Source organism: Zonotrichia leucophrys, chromosome 3, assembly GCF_028769735.1.
Source record: "Zonotrichia leucophrys gambelii isolate GWCS_2022_RI chromosome 3, RI_Zleu_2.0, whole genome shotgun sequence".
Lineage (NCBI taxonomy): Eukaryota > Metazoa > Chordata > Aves > Passeriformes > Passerellidae > Zonotrichia > Zonotrichia leucophrys.
Genome location: NC_088172.1, coordinates 60,237,922 through 60,259,171, shown reverse-complemented (window position 1 = coordinate 60,259,171; position 21,250 = coordinate 60,237,922). Strand labels below are relative to the sequence as shown.

The following is a 21,250-nucleotide window of genomic DNA, read 5'->3' as shown; positions in this document are numbered from 1 at the left end:
CCACTCCTGTAAGAGACAATGTATGCTAGAAATGTTAAAGAATACTAAAGATTTTTTTTTTTGTTTAGTATTTCAGATAGTATAACCCTGCTTGAAGTGATAAGTCAGTAAGGCAACAGTCTCACACACTGGTGGTTTAAAATCATTCACCTGTTTTTTCTGCTGATGCCTAACAAGACCTGGAAAGACAGAAATTCTATTTGCTATCCTGGCTTTCTGTGGACCACTGATTTAAAAAAAAATCCTAGAATTTAATTTTTTCTTTAGTAAATCTCAGTGCATTATGAGAATATATATTTGTTTTATAAAACGTCAAACAGAGGACTTTTTGCCTTTTGACGTAAATATCAAGTGGGGAATTTAGGATGTGTGTGGCTTGGTATAAAATGCTCATCTCTCCACGTCTGGATATTTTTATTTGGTTTATTTTATCATTTCCATTCTTCCATTACTTGCACATTCCAGTGATTTTTGGGCTTTTAAGTGCTTTCTGAGTGCAGCCTCCCAGGCACCTCTTCTGTTTTCAGGACTTTTAATAATCCAGTTAGAAATGTGTTGTTGCTTTCTTTTGCTGTAGCAACAAAATGACATTAATTTTGAAGAGAAATGTTTACCTTTAAATTGCTTGCAAAAAAACCCCAGTATTCTTGACACAACACTCTTTGCAGACTTCCATTGACATCACTGAACATGAGAACTTGGGGAGGAACAAAGGTTTACACCTGCTTATGAGCTGACAAGTTGATGACATTTAGAGAAATAGCAGACAGTATGGTACAATGGCACTGCTGAAAAGCAACACCTCGAAATGTAGCACCTAAGTCTGGTAATCCTTTAAAACATTAAATGTTCCTCCCACCTCCCTACCCTCCACACAATGTTTTGGATTGTTTCCAAAAGTGAACTATAAAGTTAAAGAGAAAATTGAGTTAATGATAGAAATAAACTGGTGAAAAGCTTAGAATGGAAGAGGTGTGTAGTTTAAAAAAAAACAAAACCAAAACCAAAAAAAAAAACCCAGCAGGAAACTTTTAACTGAAAGGCAAGAATATGCTATTGGACTTTGTCTTTCAGTACTCTTTGGCCATTCATCTATTGTTGGTTGCTTCACTGTTATGTCTGTTTCTCTCTGTGTGGCTCCCAGCATGTAGGCTGGAATCACTAAGGGTAATACATTTCAGACTCTAGGTATACATTAGTTGGATCAGCAAAAAGTAAATACTTGCTGAGCAGAGGAAATGTGTATAGAAGAAGCTTACAGACTGTTAAACAGTTTGGATCATTCTAGTTTAGTATCCTGTCTCTGACAAAATATCAGGACCGTAGATATGCAGTAATGGAAACTTAGCCAGCAGTTCAGTTATGTCAGAAAGTCTCTTCTAAAATATGGGTAATTGGTCTTATCCTGGAAGATGAAGTCCTTGTCCTTTTCTGAAAATATTTGCCAAGTGACACAAGTCCTTAACCATTTAGATGATTGATTTTTGCCTGTAAGAATGTTATCTTTAAAAGAAAATATTTTGGCCTACTGGTTTTGAAAAATAATTTTATTTTATTGGTTTGAAATTAGTTGGCATTTTATGGCATTCAGTGCTAGTATGAACAAAAGTTAATGCAACTCCTTACAGACTGGGGTACAATTCAGAGATCTAATATTCTGCAGTGTAAACTGATTTTTATGCAACTTATTGTAAAGTTCATGTAGAAGGTTTATTCTTAGATCTTAGAGTAAAAGGTAAAGGATGTTATTGTTTATTCTTAGACCTTAGAGTAAAAGGTAAAGGATGTTAAAGGTGCAACTGCAGTTACACCGCTAAATAGCATTGATGACAATACAGCTAACACCCTGATAATAATATACTTATAATAACTTGCATCTGATCAACTCAAAACTAATGCCATGGCATCAGACTGAGGATTAAAAAAGAGAAAAGAATAGAAGAACCATGTAGCTAGTAAAATTAGTGGGAAAATAATACATGAATTAAAGTCTTTCAATGTGTCACATTTTCTTTGGCTTCCAGTTGATGTTCGGCAGGTGGTTTCACTGAGTAGCCCTCAAAAATTCAAGATATTCCTCTTGAGCTGTTGCAGCTGAAGTAAAGTGCTTGTGTGCGTGTGTGTATGTGTGATTAGCTCCAGTGCCTCTCCCTTGTGCATCAGCTTCTGATTATGTTCAGCAGGACTTTTCTTTCATCATGTTGTCTACCTGAGCTGTTTGGTTGGTTTCCTAAGGCCTCCACAGTCAGTGTTTGCATTTGCAAGGTCTGTGACTTAAATGTGGATAATGGGTCTCTTTTATTCTCTTATGCTGATTTGCCACTGGAGTTGTTCCTTTCTTCCTTGCTGCATGTTACAATTTACTTTAAGTATTACAATATTATGTTGTTGTTATGTATATGCAAATAGAAAAGCAAAACGTCAGGGATGGGATTTAATTAGATCACAACTGCTGTGTTAACTCATCTGGGAACTATCCAGTAATAATCTGTGCAATATAGGTCATTCCTTCCATAACAATTTCCAGCTGATGCAAGGCTGCCATCCACAAGCTGATCCGTGATATAGTTCTACTTCTCATATATGGGGATTAGGTGACTAGGAGAGAAGGCATTGTCTCTTTGCTCTTCCTCTGTTTGTTGCTCACCATCATTGTGTTGTTTCTTGACTGCTTTAACAAGCTAGTTCAGAAACAGCTTCCCTGGGCCAGATCCCCTCTGTACTATGTCTTACATGAGGGCTTCTCATGAAATAACCTCACCCGCTTTTTTTCTCAGCTGCTGCCTGAGAGATAGTTCTACCATGATCAGTCTGTGAAGGAAGTAAAACTTTCTGCCTCCTCCTAAGGAAAGTTATTAGGGTGTGGTGACCCCAGACCAGAAACCCCAGGAAAAGGATGGGAACAGCCCAGAGATAAGCTTCTTAGGCCAAAAGGGATATGGTTTTTCTAGCTTTGCTTGGATGTGTGAATATTAATGATTCACAAATCCAGAGCTGATATGTTTATTTAATACAATATTTCTATTAATTTCAGTGGCTGCCACCTTTTCATGGGCAATCCTTATAGAAAATAGGGATTTTCTGCCCATTTTCTGTACTCATCTACAGAAAGGTTCTTTCACTTCTATGAAGAGAATATATTGGGATAACTTGAGACCTGAACCTCAAGTGCTTAAAGTTTGAAAAATGCAAATAAAGACCTTTCCAACCTGACAGTTCATCAAGAGAGATTTTGAAGCCTTTCAATTTCCTGTCATGGGATTTTTCTGTAATTGACTTTGAGAATATGAAAACCCCCATGAACAGTTCTGTTTTCAGCAAAGGATCAATTTCTTCTATTCATAGTTGTGCTGGCCGTGATGATATGAGTGGATGCATGTTAAGGAGAGAGCTCTTGCACAATGAATTAAGAATGCTCTTCTGAGCAATCACGAAGGGTTAAGTTGAAACTGCATCAAAAGACCTTTAAAATGCTAGCATGTTCTATAATAACCAAGTATTTCAGACAGTTTTTATTCTATAAAGAATAAAACTTCAAAGAATAGAAACTGAAACCTAAGTTTGACTTGAGCATCATAATAGAAATTAGCATGATTATGTAAAAAAACCCCTGTACATTCATTTCACTTGCTACATTTAAAGTGTATTTTTGTCAATGCACATATATAATATTTTATCTATGCTGAATTATACTTTTAAAGATGAGCTAATCTTATGTGTACCTGAAATTTTGTAAAGCTTGTGTGTAGTGTCCATCTAGATATCTAAATAATTTGCTCCAGACTTAAGAAAAAAATATTATTCCATTTTATAATTGGTATTTTCTTAGATAACCCTGACCATGCTTCTTCATGAATTCACTTATAGAAATGAGCCACACCATCACAGCAGACAGATTACAAGGCTGAGGCTGTAATCAATAAATTGAAAAACCATAATAAGCTTTTAACACAATATTTAGTGCACAACAGTTCCGCACTACTTCCTTATGTAATTATAACCTCTTTAAGTAATAATGATTGGTTAGAAGGCCTCCAGTGAACATGAGGAGTGTTAATATAAAGATGTGAATTCAAGTTGGGCTTTCACATGAGGCTTTTAGCTGTTTCTTAGAGCACTGAGGCAGCAGCTTTTGTGTCAGCCCACTGCTGTTGAAATTCATTCTACCACTTTATTCTGTGTCTAACAGCACCTTATTATTTCTTCAAGTTCAGCCAGTCAAGGGTTATTTAATATGTTTGAAGCTCACATGTTTGTCTTTTTAAGAGAGAAAAATAGTTTTCTCTTGGATATGTTACTGGGCCTGACTCTCCAGTGCACAAAATTACATGGTATTGTTTTACACATGCTCACATTGCCTGTGTCTAGCTCAGCACAGAGCTAGCCATATGTCTGGAGCAGCTTAGCTGGCAGGCATGGGCATGATATCCACACTAACATGAATTAAAAGCATTGAAGTCCAAGATAGAGAGCCTATGTATTGATGCAAGGTACTCAGGTAACAGTGGGTTGCAGCTAACACCAATGCATCTAGAGAGCTTTAACTACTTCAAACCAAGGGTTTGGGAGAAAGTTTGAACTGATTTAAAATTTTAATTTTAAAATTCATGGAAGACCACATGCAAATTAAAAATGCATCTGAAGTGTCATGCTAAAAAATACTTGATTTTTGGATTTTTTTTTTCCCTTGGAGTGGCCTGTTAGAAGGCAAAGAAAAGACAAAGTTCTGTTTCTAATGCATTTTCTCAATTCATATTTTATTCTGAATAATATTCTTGAATGGAAATATGACTGATAATATTCACAGCAAAATTTAAGTTCACGTAAGCCCCAGTCACTGGGTGAGATGTAGCTGACCAGTGCTTTGCATGTGATATAACAAAGGTAGCAAAAGTACCTCTAACCTACATTTCCTGATCTTTGATTTTCAAATGGCTAGAATCTGACTCAGTATATGCAGAATGGCTTTTTCAGCACAGTTTTTTTGTCAGCAGAAATTCTGTTTGCCAAGATAGCTCCCTCCTGATAAAATTTAGCACCTAATCCTATGCCACCTTGGATAAAAGATGGTATTTTTACATCAGTGGAGCACTTGTTTACATCAGAATAATGCAAAAAAAAAAGCCTGGAATCAACCCAAAGGTATAGAGGGACCAGGTTGTATCCTATTGTTTTAGAGATGAATGAGAATAAAAATACAAATTAAAAAATAATTAAACCAGTGAGGGAAGATCTTGCAGAATGCTTTTTAAATGTAGTATTAACCATGATCCCTAATAGCCTGATGTTTACAGAAGATATAAGCAACAAGGATAGATTAGGCAAATTTCATCACACCCAACCAATATATCTTAATCTGGACCTGATAAAAATATTTTCTAAAATAAAGGTTTTGAAAGTCTCAGTGCTCACATTCAGCTTTCAACAAAAGTATGATTTAATTTAGTTATGACCATTTTGTTTTGCTGGTTTGCAACCTGCTGTCATGAGGCACTTTGTTCCTGAAAGATAGGAATAAAGAAATACACTCCCATTGAATTAAGTAAATAGAAGGGTCTGGAGCAGCAGTTTAAATTCAGGTTAAGTAGCAATCTGATATGTGAAGGGTTTATTCCCTGTTAACACACTGAGATGGTTGGTCTTCCTAAAAAATTATTTTTCCCAAAATGTTTAAGTGCAAAGCTATAGTCCTAATACCCATGGAATTTAACAGTCTGTGTCACAATATATGCTCTGTGCTATGTAACAGCATCCAGGTACAGGGTGTGCTGCCATTTGTGTAAACTATGGAACTTCTGCATTTGTCACTAATAATTATGTACAGCTGATAATACTGATCATTGCATATCATCACTAAAGTTGTACAGCATTCCTAGTAGTGGGAGGGAGGGTGTTAAAATTCTCATGAACAAGACAGACTGGCCTGTAAATACATAATTTTCTGTTCCTCATATTGGATGCTTTTTGTTGAGCTTTTTTGGGAGAAAAAAAAATGGTGCTTCAAAGGTAGAGGGATTTTTTTTTTTTTGCAGTTACTGAAGCTGCTAATTTTCATATGGTTGAAGCAATAAAAAGTGTTTCTGTTTAATATGAATTTATGGGAGGCAAGGGACCAGGCATGAGGGAGATTACTTAGGATTCAAAACATTGCAAATGTTTGGCACGTTTTTTTTAGAGGGAAGAAAAAAAATCTCTTGAGACCTTTGTTTTCTAAGGAACAATGTTACAAAATACACAGTTACACAATATAAATTGGCAAATGAAAGATGAGATTAATGATTCTGGAAGCTAATTTAAGCTGGCATATTATCTCAACTTTCTTTTTAATATAAGAAAGTTACTTTTATTCCTTTATAAAAAGGGGGGGGAAATAAAAGGACAAGAAAAATTTCTTTACCAGCCTTCAGGTACTGGATATCTTGAATGAACCTATACTTATTTTTTGCATTTTTTCACTTATGATTATGCAGAACAAGAGACTGCAGGGAGGAGAGGAAATTATACATTTTTTAAAAAAGTAAAGAAAAGGTGAAGAAAGTGATGTAAAGTTATAGTGCAGAGAAGGACCCTCAACAAAATACATCAATAGAAAATTACACCCTTCACAAAATGCTGTGCATATAAAGTTTCCTAACAGGCTTGTGCTATCTCAGTCATCAGGATGCCGGTACTCTTTTATTTTACATATTTTGTATGACCTTGTTGAACTGGTTGGTATTCTATCTGAAGATTAACTCTGGCTTTCAGATGTTGAATACAGTAGGAAAATAGATACAAAGCCTTGGCCTCTTTATATAACAAACCAAATGCTAATATGATTGTTCAAATTATTAGCATCCAGGAAGGAAATACTGTTACCTATCTATTGTACTCACCTTCTGTATATAGACAACAATTCAGGACCAACACTGTGAACAGGCTTACAGCTCATCAACTCAGTTTGGCTTTAAATAAGACTCATGTCAGATTTAAAGTAGTAGGCACATATAGTCTTTTCTTTCCCTTTTGCCTTCTTTCTTTTGGTAGAATGTGCTTAGTTCTAAATTTTATTCATGAGTTTAATTGAAAAAAGAGGTACTTTAGTAGTTTCAGCTTGATTTAGAACTGCTTCTGAAACACAGCTGCTTCACAAAAGTAACAAGTTACATCATTTACACTAACTGTTCTTAATCGCTAATGCACATAAGTGATGCTTAGAGATTCATAAAGCCAAAATAGAAAAGAATATCTATGTTCAAACTTTAACCAAAATATGTAGTCTATTAAACAGAAGAATATTAAGTAGAACAGAAAACCGTTTTTACTGGTTTTAAATCCACATTGGAGCAAAGCTTCACCCTTGCAGGTGATTTAGCTTGCTGTATGGGGAAACCAGATACATGTGTGTTTGTGTGTGTGTGTGTGTGTGTTCAGCATTTCTCAGAAAGGTCAGCCAGGGCGTGTCTGTACCTATGGTTACCTTGCTATTTGTTTGGCCAAGGAAGCCTGATCAAATAATGCTGAGATGAAACTACTGCTGTCTTAGTATTGTTGATTTGTTTTAGTACACGTTTATAAACCAGCCAATGCATCCCAGACAGCAGGCTTGAATTGGAATTGTGTGCAACATTTTGCTAGCTATTTTCAGAATAGAATGAGAACAAAAGCTGAATAATCCATAGCTGCTCTTAAAATATTCCTAATGGATCAGTTCTATTAGCTAGTGTTGCTGTCAATGAGCTATTTGCAATGTGAATAGCTTATTTTCTTTTTCATATGATTAAATTTGGTTTGGCTGTTAGTACATCCGTTCCTTTTTCCCTCCAAATAGAAAAATCACTTTCATAGACTCATAGTTGTACTCAAGGGAGCACACATAAAAGTCTAGTGATTCATTCATCAAATTTCCACATTTGAGTAAGCAGTGAGTTCAGAGATCATTCTGAAGTGATTTTTCTGAATTACCCAAACACTTGAACCAAAGACATTAGAAGACAAGAAGGAAAGAAAAGGAACTAGCCATCTTTCCTGATGCTATTTCCTTTCTTACTTGTCAGAGATGAGCAACTCTTCCATTGTTGTGAGAAAGATGATGATATTTAATTCTCCTTCAGGGCCAACATGAGGGATAGGAAACCCAGTCTGTAATCTGTTTAAAGATTTCTGGCTTTTGCTGTGTCAGGGTGAGATGGTAGTGTGAACATCACTGTCTTATTTTTAATCATGCTTGAAAAGTCAGGCTGTTAGAAGCAAAGGCAGTGACCTCCTTTACCTCTTTTAATCCCTGAGTTGCATGCCCTGCTTTCCCTCTTCCATGACTCAAAGATCTTCTCTAATGCACATTCTTTTCCTTTAAGACTCTCAGAAAGAGTATGCATAAGTAGGAACCTTTTCACTTGAGAAATGGACACTAAGCAATGCTTGTTTCAAAATGAATGTTTAATTTTGCAGATAGGTGAAATGAAATTTAAACAGGTCAGATGAGTTTCCCAAGTCTGTATGATGCAGAAGTTAATTTGAGTATAGGAACAAAAGGCTTTTGATAACTAGTTCTTTATTTGATTCAAAATATCTATGAGATGCACAGTTAGGAAGAGTAACAATGGTATTTGCAGATATTTTGTTTTAAAATCTGCTGAAGAATGAAAAGGAAAATTTGAATGGCTTTTTCAGAGCAAAGACCAAAGATATTTAAGATATATTCTGCCTGACTGAAGTCTGAAAGGATTGTATCTAGTCTTGGGGCTATGGCAATATCATCCAAGTTTCTCTGTGTATTTAAAATGCATGTCCCCTCCTGGAATTAGCCTTAAGGTATATCTAGTTTGACATATGTAAACATTTCGGAATCAGATATTTAAAGACCATGGCAACAGAGAGGATTTATTGCTGTCCATGTTTTATTATTTGATGCATTTGGATTGGCTTTATTTGCTTTGTCTTTCATGTGTGAAATATGCCATTTTGCCTACAAAAATGACAGCATCAAATGTATAACAAGCAGGTTTCCATATGTCTTCTAAATGAACTCTAAGATACTTTAATGCTAAAGAAGGGTAGACCTCTCTGGTTGGAAAAAACATGGCAACTGTTTAAACTGTTTGATCTGCATGTATAGAAAAAAGTATTTGATTCGTGGAGATTTACACCCTGAAGTATTATTGTGTTGCAGCTGATGTCTTGTGCATTGTTACTGGGCATTAGAAAGGTGCGACATACTAACAATGACAACCTGCTATGCTGCTGCTGTTTCACATTTCACAGACAGCTAATTTTCCTTACCTCCCAAACTAACTGCTAGGGAGTCAAGCAACCTGTATGAGCATTTCTCTGCTTTCTATAAACCTGGTAATTATGTTACAGCTGTTAGACGCAGCTGTATGAATGTGTAAGTTTGCAATGGTTATACAAGTGTTCCTCAGGGAGGTTTTCAGTCACCAGGGAAAAAACACTGGTTATCTCCTCGTGCTCTCAAAGGATAGTTGGAATAATTGAAGAGCAGTGGAAGTCTTTGCATCTCTAATAGATGTTAGTGCTCTTTTTTTTTTTTTTTAAATTGAGCATTCGCTTATACAGTACGACTTTCATTTTGTTGGCTTCTTGTTTCTCGGGATGTTTTCCTGTGATAGAATTCTAGCTCATTATCTCATATATTAAAGCATTACTTGGGATGGCCATTCACTGTCAAATTCTTTTCTCATCATTGTAGTTTGCAAGATGTTTTGAATATATGTTTCCCAAAATGAGGTTTCTTATATGAAATTCTGTCTCTCTCTATTTTGTGAATTATTAATGGACTTCATTCAGAGGACTTCTTAAAAAATTAGGGATTCAGCTGACCCCTCAAGATTTCTCTCTTGTTCTTTATCTCTCACATTCCTCCAAAAATATTGTCAGCTCATTCTGAAAATTCAAATAAGCCTTTAATATGACTTCTCCACTAGCAGCAGCAAAGCTGTAAGTCTGGGGGATGAGACTGGGAGAAAAAATACTCAAAAAAAATGATAACATTTGTAGTCTTGCAAAAAGTTGAAAATATGTGACAGTTGGAGGAAGTTTAAAACAGTGCAGCTGACTGCAGTGTCAGGGATATTCTTTTTGAGTCATTCTGTGGAATCAGAGGATAGATGATAAATACCTTTCCCAGTATAAAACTGTGGGGAAAATATAAGTAAGTAAAATTGAGTATTTTAATCAGTTTTGTTAATCGTTAATAAATCATCTGAAAAAAATACCCAAACCAAACTGACAACACAACCCAGCCAAAAAAAATAAAGGCATTTATTGGCCAAACACTTGAGTTAAAGAACAGAGGGCCATAGTAGGCTGACAGAACAGAAGAAATTACATGACTAGGTAAGGTGGCATTTGAGTACCAATGTAATGACTTTAAAAACGAGAATGTTTTCTGTATTTTTATGTGCTACATCTCTGTTGCTCAACATCTTCAGTTTGCTTCAGCAGATGGAAAAATGAATTCCAAATCAGGAGAAAAAAATGTGATGTAAAATTTGGTTGGTAAATTGATGTTAAATTTTTAAGATGTAGACTTTTTTATTCAGCAATATGATAATATATGTAGATGCTTATTTTTCAGTTTGGGCAAAACAACTGGAATATTCGGGTTTGAGAATTAGGGGGAAATTTTCTTGCAGAATTTGTGAGTGACCATTCTGAATGGTTGAATCTTTGTATGTTATTTTCACCATCATAATCCATGAATGAAGATATGACTTCTGAGACTAAAATTACATTTCCATCCGTTTAGCCAAAATTGGATTCTTCCCCATAATTAAAGTATTAAAACTGTGATCTATGATTCAGAGAAAATTATCACAGGAGTCAATGAATAGCAATAGATCAGTGAGCAAAGCACCTACAATTATATTTCAAGTGAGATTTTTCAATTGCATTTTTCATAAAATGAGCAATTATCCAGTGGCTTGCATGTTGAGCTTCAGATCAGGAAAACATTCTTAAATCTCCAGTATTTACAAAACATACAATGAAAAAAGAATGGAATAGTAGTTAATCAAGCAATATTTTTAAAAATAATTATTCTGTACCTTCCTGTAACATTGCTGAAATAAAATAGAAGCAGTTCAAACTCAGAAATACATTAACTTTCAGTTGCCCTCACAGTCCTCACTCAGTGTGGGAAATCTGGCCTTTGCATTTCAGGAGTAGCTTTTACTTGAGGAGTAGCTTATGTGTTTGCTGCATTAGTTTTGTTCTCGCTGTGCTCAGAAGGGATTGTCGGATTGTTCTGGTAGAGTCACAATGGGCACCTGTTTTCTAGCACAGCCCTTCCTGGGCCAAGTTTTCTGTTGCGTCATTTCTTGTTTAGTACAAAGCAGGTTTGAGTTTTAATATTTCTGTGTAGTCTCCAGCCTAAGCTATTGTGTTGTAGCACAGACCTAACAGAACTTGAAGTTTATTTACAGTCCTTGATGGGTTTTGACTCTGTGTTTTGAAAACAGCTTTAAACACAACAGGAAAGCAGCATATGGGGGAGTGTGGATATCTGGATTTTCAGGGCTGTGGACAGTGTGTTCATTTTAGCTTTTCAAATGGAAAATACTTTGGTCAAAACTAGAAACTGTGATAAATCCCAGATGCCAGCTTTACTGAAAAATCATCTTACATTGTATACCTACTTATATGTGAAGAGCTCAGAACTGGTATGTTTTTCTATTCTTTTATTTTAGATCTGCTACCAAGAATAATTAAATACTATTTCAGTGTCAAGTACAAAAAAGAAATAAATATCAGTGACTACTGAAGCATTTGCTATTTCTGCTTTCTTTGACAGCTTTTTGGAAACTACAGCCTATTTCTGTATGAAACCAAAAATGGGCGAGAAGGAGGTGTCCCCACATTCTTTCTTCAGTATTTGGCATGAATTCAGTTCTGACTTCAAAGACTTCTGGAAGAAGGAAAACAAACTTATTCTTCAAGAAAGGTACATTTGTTTGTTTGTTCAAAGGCTTTTCTCAAAGAATGTTATTGGGAGCAATTGCACAGAAACCAGTCAGCCACACTTCATTAGCACACAACCCATTGAATGCCTTTTGGAGTTTTCTCAGGTTTTGTTTTTTTAACAGATCATGACACCCACCCTCACCACCCCAACCCCCCAGTCATCCTAATTTTTGAATGGAATTTTAATACCAGTTTGTGCTAAAGTTTTTTGGGTCTATTACCTGAACAGTGTTTTTGGCAGAGCATGTAACTACTATGCTATTATGAATCCAAGCAATGGAAGACTTGTTTTAGGCCTGAAAGTTAATTAAAATTTTCATTAGCATATTTAGTCATAGAAAGTCAAGGCATTAGGACATGGCATATTGTAAATATTTGTTTGACAATGCTGGGAAAAAGGAAGACGGAAGGAATAAGTCAATTAGCCTTGTGTTTAAAAAAGACTGAATCATATTGCAAATCACAATATGTGATTTGGTGATGGGGTACACAAGAGAGAGTGTGGTATAATATGGCGTAAAGAAATGAGACAGGAGCTTTGAAAATCAACCATGGTGTCTGGTCCATGTTTTAGAAGAGTTATGAAATCTCTACTCATCTGCATGCAGATAGTCCACTGTGGTCGCCCTTTGTTTGTAAAAATTATGCCAAAAATTAATCAGTTGTTTAAATAGTAATAAATGTCAGATCAGGAAAAATTAAATATATGCAAACATGTAAATTCTAAGCATTGTTGTATAATCCTACTACTGTTGGCAGCTTGAGTTGAAGCTACATCTGAGTGTAAAAATTGATGGGATTGAAGCTTTGGATTAATTATTAACATCAACCTGTTATTGGGTAATTTGACAAGAACAGGCCTTTTTCAAGTGGTCTCATCCTATGTTATTGTCACAGACATCTGACTTCTGGTTTAGAAAGTTACTGAAGACTTCCCTGAGGCACCTCTACAGTTAATGTCGTGTATAACATATATATTTGCTGTAACTGGGTACATTTTGGAACAAGAAATCTCACAGTGAAAAAACCTGGGTTCTGCTACTATAGTAAGAGCGTGGTGCAAATGTTAACACAGCACATCAGATCTCTGAGGATCTCGTTCATATTACTGACTGTCTGAATTATTTTATGTAATTAAGTATATCTCTTGGAAACTGATTTAACTGACAGTTAAATAATATCTTTGATTTTCCTATACAGCGATTTAGCTGCCTAGTTAATACAGGTTAATTTAGCCTTTATATATTTTATAGAAAAGGATTTAAGCAAAATGTCCTTTTATTTCAAAATACTAAGCTATTTTTCTTTTTAAAAAGCAATAGATCCCCCAGAGGGTTCTCACAGGAAAATAGTTTTCTTCAAAAGACATTAACTAAATTAGCACAGAGCTTTTTCCTCCTTAAACATCTAAAGCTTAAGAGAAGAATGGGATTGAGAACCAATCATTTGACCCTCTTTGAGTGTCAGTGTATGTGTATACTAAGAAGATGTGTTGAAGCAGCAGAGGGAAAAGCTGCCAGCCTGCCCTTTCTAGGGCAAGAGTGGTTGTAGCCCGAAAGGAACTGAACATGTGTCACCTACCAAATGGCTGCAGGGACAAGATGTGACAGGGAAGGGAAAGGGCAGTGAGAAGGATGTACAGTAGGGAAAGAAACTGGGAGATCCCTTGGAAGAACAGCAAGGGGGACTGTTGTTCAAACTGGGGCTTGGAACTGGTGGGTTGAAGGAGGTTTTCCCAGGGGGACAGGTCGGACAGCATAACTTCAGTCCAGGAGGTCACTGAAATTAAGAATAAAAATAATTCATCTTGAAAATCTACCTACAAGTAGATTTTTGGTTTGAATTTTAACTTTTACTTGCCTCATCACGTTTAAATCTTCCACTCAATTTGTTTGTTCAGGTGAGACAGGGTTTAGACTTTGGGGACCTTTGATGTCTAGTTGTACTCAGCTCTCAGATCTTTGGTACGGTGCTGCTGTGTCAGGTCTGGCAAAGTGAAGCTCTCTTCATTACATTATAGGAATTAGAATGTTTTGGCCAAATTAGCAGTAAGAGTAATAGTTTTTAAAGTAAGATATATAATTTTCCTGAAAATTAAGGATCTTCTTTAGTTAAACAACTGTCTTACCAAAGCCTTTGCACAGAAAATGCCTTTTCTCCAATCATAGTTCAACCTGATATCTGAAGTTGTCTTTTAGGCTTTTTTTCTTGATTTTGCATTTCTGTCTCTCTTAATAAAAGACAAGATGGTGTGCTATAAAGGTGTCTTGGTACTGAGAAATCAAAGAAGAAAAATCTCAATGGAAAAATACATTTCCCCAGAGGTGTGAGAATGTACATCGTGATGGTTTTTAAAATGTCGGCCTAGATCAAGAGATCTGTAGGTGACAAAAATCTGAAAACTGCCTATTGCCACTAAAATACAAATAATTATTTCAAGAAAGTAGATTTTCCCCTTTAGGTAATGTTCTTGGAGTTTTTTCTGCTGATAAATTTGAGGAGCAGGCTAAAACACTAATGATGAGAGAAACTTTCTGTAACTGTTTGTTGGCAGCAAAATCAAGTGACAGATATGGCGAGACATTTTCAAAGACTGTGGTATGCCACCTTGGTGAGCTATTGACCAGGTTTCTGCCTCATGAAACATACTTTATTTACAATAATTATTTGTCAAATGTATGGCTTTATTCCCTTCTCTTTTTAGCTTCATCATCTTTATCAAGCTCTGGTTGTGTTGGATTTTTCTAGTATATTTTGTATCCCAGTTTCCATATGGACTGCTAATGGAGGCTGTTCCTCATTTAGTAACTGCAAATATGCATCTTACTTATTCTTTTACAACAATTTAACCAAAGAATTTTCATAGATGGTATTTCCATAGGTAGTACTATATTTTGTTAGTGATAGGTTAAGCATGTATGTTCTAACAAAAGCAGTCAGACAGTTCTTATTTTAAACACTTTTCACTTGGCGTTTCAACTTGCATATTGGTTTGCCAGGCATTTATATGCAAAAGATAAACATTGAAGTGTCAGACTTTGTATTTCCTTACGAGAAGCTGAGAAAAGAAAAATGCTGCAAAGTTAAAAACAATTAATTTTTCTGAAGTTTTCTACTGCTTTTACTGTTCTCTCGCTTGAAGTAAAGCAGAACTGGAAAATACCATCTTTAGGGGAAATTATATATGATAAACTTTTAAATACAGCAGAAATAAAAAGAAAAAATGCATCTGAAAATTACAGTAAAAGCATAGGTCTGCCAAGAGGCTTTCTGAGCAGTACTATTTTTTGTGGTCACACCACAGTTAAGGCTAAGTAGATCATTCCATCAGAAATTGATATTGGGTTGTTTATAAACTTTTTTTATGATATTTTGTGGAGATTGACATTTCTGATGATATATCTATCCTATATATATATCTTTTTAAGTGAAAATTTTCAAATACTGCTTTCTGATTAAGCAACTTAAAAAAAAATCCAAAATAAACAAGAAGCCCACCAAAGGAAAAAATAAATGGCAGAGAAGCCCACGAGAAAAGGAGAGCCATAATCAAACTTATTGGGGCATGTTTTGAGTTTTTCCAGTTATGATGTTGTTGTCATTGTCCTTTAAATATATTTATAATGGGTTAGTCATAGTTTATGGTTTTCATTCAGACTTTGCAAACTCTTGAAAATTTTACTGCCAGTATAGCTTGCATTTTGTGTTTAATCAGCAAGAAAGACTAGAAGAGCTGACATATTTTCCCTAATATTTTTTGATGTTGCTGGAAAAGAGAAAGTATGATTTTGAACTTCACAAGCTTCCTGTTTAGCACCCTTATTATCTATATATTTATACAGCTATATATATCTATACATCTATACAGCTGCAGTAACAGCTCTGCAAGCCTCCGCTTCTTAGAAAAACTCTTAGGCAATCAGACAACCAATCTACAAATGCCTAGTTTTCCCTCCTGTTTTGAAAAAAAGTGTCTTTTACGAGCTGACCTATAAATGTATCAACCTTTTTCTCATTAATCTCTTTTCTTTAGCTTCTAAGCACATTTCTTTACGTTTGTAGTTAGATGTAGTCAATCTGAAGTGTGCTATTCCAGTCTAATACTTCTGTGAGAGCAAGTATTTTTATTTTTCTTGACATCCAGCAAAGGCCTGTAGAATTGTTGCCCAGACCCTACCATTTTCCTACCAGGAAAAGATCTCCTGTCCTAAGAATGAAAGATAAAAAGAGCTCATGAAGCAACATCCCAAGGGGGAAGTCTTGAAATGTTCTGAAAAATTAAAAACTTAAGCAACTGCTGGTCCTGGAACTAAGATGTAAAAATGCAGTTATTTATCAGAAAATCTCATATTGCTATGAACAACAATTATTCATCTTTAGGACTACATCTTTTCTTTATGGCCATGGAATAGAACCCTGGCTCATTACAGTAGCAAAAAGCAGTGAGTCCTTTAGGAAATTTTAGGTTTCAAAGTTCCATTGCTGTCAAATGTTAGTATCATCAGGTCACAGATACCAGTTCAGACCTCACTAGGAAAGGATCAATGATATGGCAGAAGCTTGTGTGCAGGGCTGCAGTTCCCCTTCCCTTTCTCTGGGTGCGAGTAAGGTGCTTACACTTGTTAGTCCTCTCCAACTCTGGATGTGCTTCCCTCTCTTCAGACTGCTGTTCTAGAGGGCCTGTGAAACTTGGCCAAGATTTGCCTTGTCTTAGTTGTATTTCTAGATGGGAGAGCTGGAGCAGGAAGGAGTGGGGGGCAGACAGAGGTGCCCTGTAAATGTGGGTATAAGGTACACAAAGGCCCTTGCTTTACTAACGAGTTGTGTTGCTGAGCAGAGGCTATGTCAGGGATGCCAGCAGAGGAGAGTTCATAAGCAGGATCAACACAATGGTAAAATTCTGTAAGTCCCTGATATCTTGCATCACACTAAGCCTGAGAATTTCTTTTGGCTGACTTTATTCAACCCTTTAACTCCCACGATAAATCTTTGACACATTAAAAATAATCTATAAACTCAGAAAAATGCACTCGTCTCTCAAATGCAGAAGTTGCCCATTCCCGTAAGAATAGCAGTTTAGCTGGCACCTGGTGTGTCACACTGTGTATATCTAGATGAAAGGGAGATTCCTGGCCAGCATGTCTCCACAGCTCATTGATCTCCCTCTGCAGAAAGACTGGTATGTCTCCCTACAGACTCCTCGGCAGGATGATTTAAAACTTGCTGTTGAGCAATTTAAAGTCTGGCATGGGATATCTGTATGTTGCACAGTGAGGAGCATATTGGTAAGCTGCCACTTCTGCTTGCAGAGGAGGGCATTAAATCCCATAGCACGAGCAATGTCCTCTCAGAGTAATTTAAGGGATATTTTTTTAACGCTTATAATATGAACCAGTGAGTCAGACTTGAGAGTGAGACATCGAGGGACATGGGAATAGGTACTTGCAAAGAAATGCAGAGATGGAAGAAAAGAGAAGAAAAATGTATATGGACTGCAACATGAGAAGGAAATGATGAACATGTGGAATATGTTTAGTGGGGTTACATTTTGCTTGGCATGCTCCTGTAATGCCAACTGAAAGCTCCAAGTGTTATGTTGGTGAGTAGTCATGGACAGATAAATTTGCTGAAGTCTCTTGGAAGCTTTAATCTCAATGTGTTTATTACACTCTAACCAACTGAGCTGCATGCTGGTAGGCATGGGTTTACAACTCAGTTATAATGACATTTCAAAACGGAAGACAATTTTACATGACATTCGATTGAATAATTACATGGATCTTTAGTTTTTGGGAGTATTTCAAAATTGTTAACCTGAATAGTTTTCTGATCAGAATATACTGTTATGGGCCCTGAAAAATCTACTTTAAAAAGCCTAAACACACCAAAGATTCAGTAGCTAGCTGTGAGGCAGTACCTCACAAAGACACTGTTTGCTATCCAGATAACAGAGGTTGCTTAACGTGTATGGTTTGTTTTCTTCTTCCTTGGGCATTTTTGGCAATTACTTTTTCTGTTTGTTTTTTTTTAAATTAATAGATCATCATACTTTGGTTAGGTGGAGGTGAACAGAACTTTCATTTCTTAGCATTACTTTTGAGGGAAAGGTTTGTGAGAAAAAAAGCATTTGGAGATGCATTTCTCAGTCTGCATCTTTGGTAGAAAATCCTTTTGAATACCTTAGTCTAACATTTTCAAGCAATCCTGTGTTTTATAAGACAGGAAAAATATTTCCATTTACAGCTGAGAGCCAACTGGTGCTTACAAATATTAAACTTTAACAAAGTGAAGGATCTAGTAAAAAACTAGTTCCAAATGTGCAATATTTCCTAATTTTCATGACTTGTGTGAGGTTGGATTCCAGAATGACCCTCACATAAATAGCAAAGGGTTCTTCAATACTATCTATCTGGTGATGGTGTTGTACCATGCTGGCACATCATGTTGCATCCTAGTATGTGTATTTTGCATAAAAAGAAGGTAGCTAAGAATCATCATTTCATAATGAAGTTTACAGACTGTTTTTATGGCTGTAATGTCAGACTGGGTGTGATAGTCAAAGCTGTAGTGATAGGACAGGATACCATTATTTCTACCATGGGATCTTTTCAATCTCTTTTTAACCTTTTCCTGTTCACTGCCTCTTGACTAAAGAATGGCATTTGTCTATGATAAAAGCAGGGGCTGCATATTCAATAGTTACTTGTATACCGGTGAAAATAATTATGTAATTAAAAACTGTAAGCAGAACTTTTGTCAGGCACTACACTTGTTATACTTGTTAGTGGTTTTATTCCCAGGCAAAAGGATCACTTTGGCATTTGAGGTGCAATAAAGCATTGTAACGCTTTACAAACAAGCAACATTTGTCATTAAATATCAGCCCCCAAACATTTGAAATGCTCACAAAGGCTTAAAACCTTCTGTAACCCAGACTGATCCTGAACTATCAAGGATGTGAACTTCCTTGCACTCCAGCAGTTTGCCAAACCAGTGCACGGAGTTGGCCAAGTGGCAACATCCATTAAGTGTAAGTGCATGGCTCTGTGCGTGTCTCATGCCATCAGTATAGGGAGTAGTCTAATATCAGAGGGTTTTCTTATGTTCTTGAGAAGAACCTAAAGATGTCTGCAGTAATTTTTGAGTTGTTACCTGATGATGGATGGGCACTTTTGACCTCATGCAGCAAAGTTCAAGGCCTCTTACTTTCCCATCTCGTGCACTGGAGATCTCTTAGTGTTGTGGCGCTCCAGCTGACTTCAGGCTTTTCTGTTTTCTCTTCACTGATCCCTTTTATTCATTCATGTCTCATATTTGCTTGTACTACAATTTGGTAGCTGTCAATTATCCAATGTAGTAGCCCCAACATACCCATTATAGCAACACTTCTGTCCAGGATATATATCCTTATTCTCTTTAAGAATCGTCTTCTCCATGTAGTCTGTTTACCAAGACTTTGCTTATCCTTTTCTACTTGGGTTTTTGCCTTCTTTTACCCCATCTGCTGCTTGAAAACATTTTACAGCTAACACCGAGTTTCACACTCCTGTTTCTTTTGCTTGCTGATTATGTTACCAGTTTTACCTCACTTCTAGTCTTCTTCACTTTCCTTATAATTTCCTGTTAGATTTCCTAATCAAATAGCCCAAATGTAGCCAGCTTCTTTGAGAGCATCCTGGCTTCAGTTCCAAGAAAAACAGTGGAAGGTGATGACTAACTTTTCTTAGTATAATTTCAATCTTGATATGTCAAGTCTGTAGAAAAGTGATTTTCATCTTGCCCGAAGGTAGCCAGGAACAGCCTGCAATACGGGCCACTCTGAAAATTTAATGTATTTGAGTGGGGATATGTATGTTTGCATTTTATTACAAGCACAGCCACTCTTTAACAGGTCAATTCTTCTATTTCATTACATTTTCAGTGTGAAATTCTCTTGAATTTTAAAATTATAATCTTTAAATCATGTTTTGCACAGTGTTCTCTTTATTTTACTTACTTATATCTGTATATCTCTTCACAGACAAGAGCAGAACTCCTAGATCATCAAGAGTATGATCGCTAGAGAGAACCAAGGGAAACTAAATACGTCTGAATTACAATACTTTCAGAATATTTTTAAGTGTTTGGTGAAGCACAGTGAGACTGTAAATGGGAAAGTTTAATTTTCATTTCAGTTGGCCTTGAAGCTTTATTTCAGGCCCATTTGACATGATTCACACTAGAAAAAAATGTTAAATGTATTCCCCAATGTCTACACTGTTGACAGAGGAGGTATCTTATTCAGGGTCCTGCTGCAGATTATTGTCTATGTTAAGTGGCCAGATTACAATGTTTTAATCTCTTTGTCTGTGGTCCTCTAGATAAAATTATGATTAATCACTGTGTCTTTCCAACAGCAACTGTCTGCCTTATGGTCCTTGAATTAACCATGCAAGGAGCTAGCAGGGATGTCAGGATAGTTTAATACATTATCTCTCCATTGGTAGGCTAAAGTTAGGTTTCATTATTTTGTTTGAGGGGACCAGGTACATTACAGTGTACTTCTTATCTATATAAAGTCTTTGCAGTCAGTTACTGAATCATATCTGTGTCATCACTTCAAGCCTATTGGCATGAAAGTAAAAGCTCTACATTTTTTTATTCAACTTTTATGTTGGAAACTGTAATTTTCCATTATGGATTTTGTTTTGGTTTCTACCTTAGCAAAAAATATCTTAAATATTTTAGTCAATGAATAAAATATAAGAACATTATCCTGGAAGAGTTCAAGGAGAGTGTTTTAAAGTTTTTTGCCCTTGAAATCTGAAAGACATTTGGCATTCGATAATTTAGTGGAGGATTTTTTATTTGTTTTTAGATGTAAAGGTACTGTTATTATTATAAACAAGTTTAACTCAATATTCAACCCAGACAAAGGTACATAAAATATTTTGGCAACACTCCTTTTATTTAACTGATAATAAGCACTTGGTAGTATAAAGAGTATTGGCCTCAGCCTTGTTTTGTGTTAAAAAATGCAGAATATCTGCAGAAAAATGTCTTTTGGGTTTCATAAACTATACTGGCAACTGTAAAAGGAATATCTGTCTGAGTTTATCGTGGAAGTTTCTGCGAGCAGCTCTGCTATCTAAGGCACAACTTTCCAGTCCTCTCACTGTGATTACATTTGTCATGTCGCTGTGCTCGCTAGTGAAGTGTGAGGTGACCAAGCCTAGATGGAGCCAGTAAGAAATGAATCTGTCTGCCACAGATACTTCAGACAAAATTACTAATGTTTAGTGGCAGGGAA

General features: G+C 36.0%; 1 protein-coding gene across 2 annotated transcripts in view; it reads left to right on the top strand.

Moving 5' to 3' along the window:
- FMN2 (formin 2) overlaps positions 1 to 21,250 on the top strand; it is a 155,910-nt gene that overhangs the window by 125,890 nt on the left and 8,770 nt on the right. For both annotated transcript variants that reach the window (XM_064708441.1, XM_064708442.1), the window contains one exon: positions 11,792 to 11,941. In XM_064708441.1, the coding sequence (XP_064564511.1) occupies positions 11,792 to 11,941 (150 nt within the window). The remainder of the gene's footprint in view (positions 1 to 11,791; positions 11,942 to 21,250) is intronic.